The sequence below is a fragment of the Crocodylus siamensis genome, chromosome 13 (assembly GCF_052110815.1).
Source record: "Crocodylus siamensis isolate JL-2025a chromosome 13, ASM5211081v1, whole genome shotgun sequence".
Classification (NCBI taxonomy): domain Eukaryota; kingdom Metazoa; phylum Chordata; order Crocodylia; family Crocodylidae; genus Crocodylus; species Crocodylus siamensis.
Genome location: NC_143407.1, coordinates 32671018 through 32678620, shown reverse-complemented (window position 1 = coordinate 32678620; position 7603 = coordinate 32671018). Strand labels below are relative to the sequence as shown.

Genomic DNA, 7603 nt, shown 5'->3' with positions numbered 1-7603 from the left:
GTGGACATTTTTTTATGTTACAGAGAACATCAAGGACCGGTTTTCAGTACTAAAACACATGGTCCTAATGTGGCAATTGTTTGGATCAGAGCCTTACTGAACAAAAGCCACCGCACTACCTTCTAGCTTCTTCCCCTTTCACCGCTGAGCCTCTAATGACAGTCAGCTTCATACAGCCTCCACACCTACCCTCCAGACTATCACTGGAAAGGAGCACTTGTGTTCCTCCTTTATGTTAGGCTGCTTGAACTCACAACAGGGGCTTTTTGGTCTGCCAAATATAAAAGAAGTTCCCCAGTCTTACCAAAGAAGAAGTTACCACTGAGGGAGCTGTTGTGGAATAGTTTTATTTCTTCCCACTTAAAGGCCATTATTTAAGCATTTACAGTTTTCCTAGTGCAATACAACCAAACCCACCCCCCAAAACCAAAAAAAACCCCCAAAAACCAAAAACGAAAAACCCAAAAAAAGAAAGAGAAAAAAAAAAGAAAAAAGAAAAAGATGCCGCCTTCTTCCCAGGCAACTAAACAGAAGTAGATTTTTACTGCAACATATACACATTAAATAGAGTATACAGTCCATGCAGCGGCACAGCCATGTTAAAGGGAATCTTGGCTTCAGCCATCAGTGCATTACAGTCCAAACTTTGCTTGCTCCTACTTCCTATCCAGACTTGAAGAGAAGGATTGCAACCTGACCCAAGTAAAAATAGATGAAGTGCTTTGTCTCGTGTGTTACATAGCTGCCAAAGTTTCTGCCAACAATGCAGTGCCAAGTTGGGTTGTATTTCTTGTCGAATTCCTAGAGGAGAAAGGGAAAAAAAAAAAAAAAAAAAAGAGAGAAAAGAGTACAGCAGTTAAAGGCCAAGAAAACCCACAACCAAAGTAGCTCAAAACACATTCTTAGCTGTGCATGCTGGAGGCATTTGTCAGAATCTACCTCTCAGCTAGGATTTCCCCGCTGCAAGACAGCACATACTTTTGAAGCTACAGTAAGCGGGACAGACTACACCAGTGTGTGAAAGGGGTCTTATGACAGGAGTCCTCTTTAAACGGATTCTCACACATTTTCAGAGCAGCAGATTTCAAGCATCCCAGTTGTATTTGAGCCGCACGTGTACGCTGGGTCCATGCAATACTTATCCATTCCCGTTCCAAGCCCACGCACAGAAACAAGAGTCTCTGCGGTGCTTGTCCTAGCAAGGCATTAGAGCTTAAAGGTCACCTGACAAGCAAGAACTCAAGCATCTGCTGTTCTGGCTTTTTTTGCCACGAATTCCTGAAGGCCTCACATAGAAGAGTTCCCAACATATGCAGACAAGAACACGCATATCATCTGCTCTGGCAAGAATGAGGCCTGAACCTGGGTACCTGAAGTGGTTTCTTCTTGTTTAGACCCAAATTTATCCCTTCTGAACTGAGACAGGGTCATTAGAAATTCAATCCTCTTACCTTTACTCTCTCTCAAGATCAATCCCCACCCCCCCCAAAAAAATTTTTTAAATGGGAAATGTTGAATGTTTCCTGAGTATCAAATCAACAGATTAACAAGCAAGCAGGAAGCCAAGCTAGAAAACCTCAGATCAGATCTTATACAGAGAGAAGAGAACCCCCGCGGATAACTTTTACAGCAGGGAGAAAACGAAGTACCACACCTGCCTTCCAACAGAACAGAAAATGCAGCAAAAAGAGAAGAAAGTCAGTGTCCAACAAGACACTAGTTACTTATTTTTGCATCCCATTTTGGAGTGGAGCACCCACAAACTGCTTTGGATTGGCACCTCTTGACCTAGAAAGGTCAGGTTTTAAGATGGATAACCTTCAAGCCTTAAAATTGCTCTACTTTTAGATTATGATGGAGCCACACTAGTTCCAGGTACAACAATCCATTTTTGCCCTTCAAGTAGTATGTTCTTCCAAGTGCTCTTTCCTTGTCTGAGACCACCCCCCACCCCATACAAACTAACTGCATGTGAAATGCTACCCAAGGGACATGGCAAACTGGGGTTATAATCTGAAATGGGTTAGAATCTAAAAGTGCCCTGAAATATAGCTGGGTGAAGCAATGCAGACTACACTGGGATGCTGACACTGGTGCATCAACCCAAAGCTCTAGGGACCTGAATCAGAACCCAGGACAGAGAAGAAGGCAGCAACAGGTAGATGGCACTGTATCAATGGTTTAGCACAGAAGAGCCAAGCAGTGCAAGGGAATGCCATCTGAGAACCCTGGTTACCGACTTCCAGCTAGTCAGAGCACAGGGTTTGAATTAAGTTGCTTTCCAACAGTGCACAAGTATACCCAGGTCACAGTGGAGAGCCAGCTGCAGCCTCCCTTCAGGCTACTGTCAGGAAGGTCCAGCATCTCATGCCAGCCTAGCACTTGACAGAGCAGCAGAAACTCTGCCACAGCTTTCCTGCCTGACCTGATCATGTCCCTTAGTCCCTCAGCTCCCATCCCTAAAATGAGGTTAAATAGCATCTCTCAACAGCTTGCAAGGATGGGAAGCTGGCGATTGCAAGGTACCGTTACCAGTGGCAAGGGCTAAATAGCTAAGAGGGTTAGCTGCAACATGACCAGGTCATTTTGTAGCGGCACAATACCTTCTTTATATATGCTGCTATGTCTTTCTCTATGTTGTACTTCTCCATGGCCTGCGTGGCACAGTCTACAGCATCCTGCTGCATGTCCTCGGACATGTCCGCATTCTTGATCACAGCCTTTCTGTCAGACATCGTGAACCTAGGGCAGAACACAGCACTGAGACTCGCACAGGAGTTACAGGTTGTTATAAGATGCACTAGATGTCATTTGGGGGAGAGCTAGTGGCTTAGATCAGGAGTGGGCAACCTGCAGCATGGGTGCTACAAGTGGCTTCAGCAGCCTGGGTGTGCAACATGCAGCAGATTGGGGTAGGGGCAGGCAGCACAGAAGCAGAAAGCAGATCATCAGATCAGGCAGGGAGCATGGGGGAAGAAGCAGAAAGCAGAACATCAGCTCAGGTAAGGACATTCAGGAGAAGGTGCAGGGCTAGCCTGTGGCACACCCACCAAAAAGGTTGGCCTTCACTGGCTTAGATGGTAGGTTTACACCCCATGCCGCTTTGTCCAGGATCTGGACACTGGCACACTGCATAGCAATCCTAGACTGCTAGTACATTCCTGGAAGACTGCAGTGGAGCAAGTGGTACTATGAGACTGAACGACAGACAGCCACATCTCACCTGCATCAAAGAAGAGTTTTAACCTAATCCTATGCAGATTTATTCTACTCTTGAATTACAGCAGCACAGCAATCCTGCACAGCAGCAAGCGGCAGCTACAGCCAACCTTGCTTTCCCACCCTTATCCAAGGGCTGGAAAGGATCTATTCACATGGCCATACGAGACGGCAGCCCCCTGGACTACGCTCACCTCCACACCCATTCCAAGTACGCATGTCAAATGGTTACGGCAATAGGGGCAGTGTTTCACTCCAGCTTGAGTCACGTTTTGCAAGTCACGTTCGCACGTATTTCTGACCTGAACCGAAGCAGTTTGGGGGCCGCTCTACTTCTCACTATATGCACCGTGGAGTTTTGGCTTTTGCTGCCTATGCCGGGCAAGCTTCTTCTGCTTCTGGGTTGCAGACAGAGCTGGGCTAGCAGAGAGGACTGCAGACTTATTCCCCGGAAAGAGGCCATTTTCTTGGCTTGTCATCTCCTCTGCCCTTCCCTCCTCCCCCAGGAGCCAGCCCTGTTCTAGAACAGTCACTGCCTGCTCATCCCACCCCAGCCTTCAAGGAGCCTGGACCACGGCCGGCTGGAACGAGCCGTTTAACCAGCGCCGTACCACGCACGGACATTTCGGTTGAACCCCCAATCACTGAGGTTGCTCATATGCATTTGATCCAACTGGGCTACAAAGAGTTGCTGCTGAACAGCTCCAGATCTGCAGCCCTGCTCCCCAAGCGCTTGCTGGAACAAGCCTGCAAGTTCAAGGGAAAGCCTCAGGTTTATTAGTCATCCTGATATGCCACCCAGGCGATACACAACTCCATCTAATGCCACAGTGTACCGCCCACTTCAGACTCAGCTCTCCACCATTATTTCGGTGAAGCGAGGAACAGAAGATTGGGTTTAGGATGAGGGGATTCACCTAAAGGGCACCTGAAGAGTTATTTGTAGGTATCTTCAGAGCTAAAAATGTCACTGTCACCCCAAAGCTTCGATACCACCTCTTTGGAGAGCATCAAGCGAGGCTCACAGTGCCACAGTGCTTGATGCTGGTAGTACAGCTCAAAAAACCCAAAAAGCACTGAGGTTTTTTTTTTTTGGTACAGAGACTGCACAGTTCCCAATTAAGGAGCAAAATCCAATGATGTTTCCTGGAGCAGCCCCCCAAAAGCTGGAGGAGTAGCTTTGTTACAGCAATGGAAGGAGCTGGCTATCCACAAGCCAGTTACATAAGAGCAGCCTGATGGCCGCGATCCTCCAGTTCTTTGCTCTTTCAAGACTTTATGCTATGCCCCGAGCTACACATTTTTAGCTCCCCTGCTTAACAGAGCCCACCTGCCACCGTCCAGTGCTACGGTGTGCGTGTGTTCGACTCTGCTGGATGCGATTCACCAGGGTTTTACAGGATCAGGGCCCACCCCTCCATGCTGTCAGGGCTTCTGCTACTATTGTGAGAAAAGCCTGGGGGGGGGGGGGGGGGGGGGAGTGCGTAGATCAGGAATCAGGCAGGAGAGCCATACACAGCCCAAAGGGGAGGACTGGAGGCTGCATCTCCTCTTCGTAGTCGAGTGAGGAGCAACCTGCACAAAGCAGCTTCATGGGGACCAGCCTGCCCAGCCCTAGTGGCACCAGCGCTGCAGCAGCACAGGCCCTGGGCAGATGCCGCCTGCATCCAGCCCCCCAGCAGTGGGACTGGCACCGCCTGCCAGGGGGAGGCTCCCACCTGCCCTTCGGGAGAGGCAGAAGCCGAGGCCTGGCTCTGCAGGCACAGAGCCCGGGAAGGGGCTGGGGCTGGCTCCGCGCCCTCTGCTTTGCAGGCAGCCCTGGGCCAGGGGCTGCACAGATGCAGGGGGCAGCACACCCATGGCAGCCCCTCCTCTCCCCCAGCCAAGCGCAGGGGGCAGGAGCAGGGGGAGGCCCCTTCAGCCCAGGCCTCCAGCTGCTTTGTCCTGGCCCCTGCCCAACGGGAGGCGGTGTCTGTCCCTGGGGCCCAGCAGGGTGTGTGTGGGGTGGGGAAGGTGCGACCTTCATCAGGGAGCCCTGCATGGCCGTGACCTTGCCTCCCAGCAATGCCACCAGGCCAGGAGGGGGACACAAGTAGACCAAAAGGGGTGAGGGCAGCACCACACCCCCAGGCCCTGCAAGGGGACCCCAATGCAATGCCATGCAGCTCCACACAGTGCAACGCAACAATGCATGGCACTGCTTAACAAAACATTTCATGCAAGGCAACCCAACGCAAGGCAATAATGCAATGCAAGGCGACCCAGCGCAAGGCAATGCTGCGTGGCAAGGCAACCCCACGCAATACTGCATGGCAAGGCAACGTTTAGTGCGATGTTTAACGCAAGACAACCCAATGCAAGAAAGCAATGCCTAACGTGATGTTCAATGCAAGAATACAATGCGATGAAATGCTGAATGCAATGCTGTGCCCCCCCGGCCCCGCTCACCTTCACAGTGCTGGGCACGGCACGAAGAAAGCGGCGGCAGCGGCAGCACCCACCCGCAGCGCCCCCCTGGCTGCAGTAGCCGCCGGCCGCGGAGTCGAGCTGAGGGCCGGGCGGGAGCGGGAGCGGGAGCGGGTCGGGGTGCGAGGCCGGCCGGGCTGGCTGTGTGGGTGCGCGCCGCGCCGCTCTCCGCCCGGCCGCCTCCCCCCGCTGAAATAGGCGCCCCTCCCCTTGCAGTGGCTCCGCCGGGCGCCCTCGCCATTGGCTGCGCCGCCGCCTCAGCCCACAGCCACGAGCGCTTTCCCCCCGCCGCTCTGTGCCTACATCTTGTTTCCTCCCACAATGCCCGCGCCGCTGCGGGCGGGAGCCGGCGCCGCCCCTGGGCTGCGGCTGGGCCCGGCCCGGCCACGTGGCGCCGGGCCAGGCCGGGCCCCCGGCGGCACAGCGCGGCCCTTGGCGGCGCCCGCTTGCCCCTCCGCCGCCCGCGGGCCCGTCGTCCACCCACAGCCTCGCTCCCGTTTTCTCGCTATCCGGCCCCGGCGACGGGTGGACGTGTCCCGCGCCTAGGGAGGCCGGGAGCGTTGGGCGATGCCCGGCCGCGGGCGACGTGTGCACGCCTCGCGTGGGCCCGTGCCACGCGGCGACGCGGAAGGGGAGAGCGGCCGGCCCCGGCGACGGGTTCGTCCGTTGCTGCCCTCCCGCTCGCAGCCGTTGGCGACGCGTAGGGCGCGTGCGCCCCCTCAGATCAGTCAGGCGCCCCTGAACTCAACTGGGCGCGCTTCGGGCCCACGCAGGGCAAGCTGACGGCCCCCAGACGCGGGAGGCGCCAGTCACCCGCGCCTCCCGGACTTACGGTCTAGGAAGTCCTGATTCAGAGGCCGTGCCCCTCGCGCCCCTGCAAAATAGTTACTGATGCCCCTTTCCGTCGAGGATTTGTCCCATCCCGTCTTGAATCCAGCTAAAGCCGAGCATGCACAGCTGCCGGTGGCAAGGAGTGCCATGCTTTCATGACCTGCAGGGAGGGCGCCTCGGCTAGACACGGGGCCCTGCTTCTCTCCTGGTCGCCCGCCTGCTGGGGCAGTGGAGCCTCCCCCTTGTAGCCGGCGCCTCCGTCCCTTCTCTTCGTAAGAACTGCCCTTTAGTGGGTCAGGCCGCCGGTCGTCTTGCCCGCGATCCCATGTCACGCTGTGGCCGCACGGGAGAGCGACCAGCGGTGTTTCCCCGTTCCTCTCCCCTTGGCAGCCTCCGGCATGTGAGGTTTAAGTCTTCTCTTAACCTGCCTGGATGGAGACACAGCGTTTGGTGGTGGCCTGGTAATTTTAGCATGCAGGGGTGGTGCTGTGCGCTAATAATAGGACTGGGCAGCTACAGGAGAGGAGGAGAGTGGAGGGGCGAGACCCTCTAGCCAGAAACCTCCGGCTTTGAGTCCCAGCAGGAGCACAGCCCAGTCAAAACCTCAGCCTTGGCTGCCTAATGGCTCTGAGGAAAGCTTAACACAAAAAAATCTCCCCTCCCAACCCAGTGCCACCGCAGAAGTGGCTGCATATAGCCGTGCTGCAGGGAGATGAGCCCCGATTGCTGGCCCCGCGCGGCACCTTTCAAAAGTCCTGACATCTCCGCGCATGGCTGTGACTGCAGGCGGGGGCCGTAGCTGGCAGGGGCTTCTCGGCGAGATGGGTTTTGGTTAAAAGCCGAACGTATTCTGTCAACGTTAATTACCGGTGACGATGCTCTGCGAGTCCGCGGCGCCTTCCGCCTGAGATCTCCAAGCGTATTACACACGCTCATTAATTAAGCCTCGCTGTACCCTTGGGAGGGTGGCAGCATTAGTGCAGTTTCCCGTAGTTACGGAGGAGGAAACGAAGGCGCAGAGAGCACGAGTGACTGGCCTTGGGTCCCGCAGCGTGTTGGCAGCAGGGTCAAGATAGGTGCCTTGGCA

At 54.7% G+C, this 7603-nt stretch overlaps 1 protein-coding gene across 1 annotated transcript; it reads right to left on the bottom strand.

The window, feature by feature from the left end:
- Nucleotides 1-329: 329 nt before the first annotated feature.
- DYNLL2 (dynein light chain LC8-type 2) lies at nt 330-5886 on the bottom strand. The gene is made up of 3 exons (XM_090025982.1): nt 5668-5886; nt 2604-2742; nt 330-801 (listed from the first exon to the last, which is right to left on the bottom strand). The coding sequence occupies exons 2-3, from the start codon at nt 2733-2735 to the stop codon at nt 664-666; spliced, it is 270 nt and encodes an 89-aa protein (XP_089882108.1). The 5' UTR covers nt 2736-2742; nt 5668-5886; the 3' UTR covers nt 330-663.
- Between the last annotated feature and the right edge of the window lie 1717 nt (nt 5887-7603).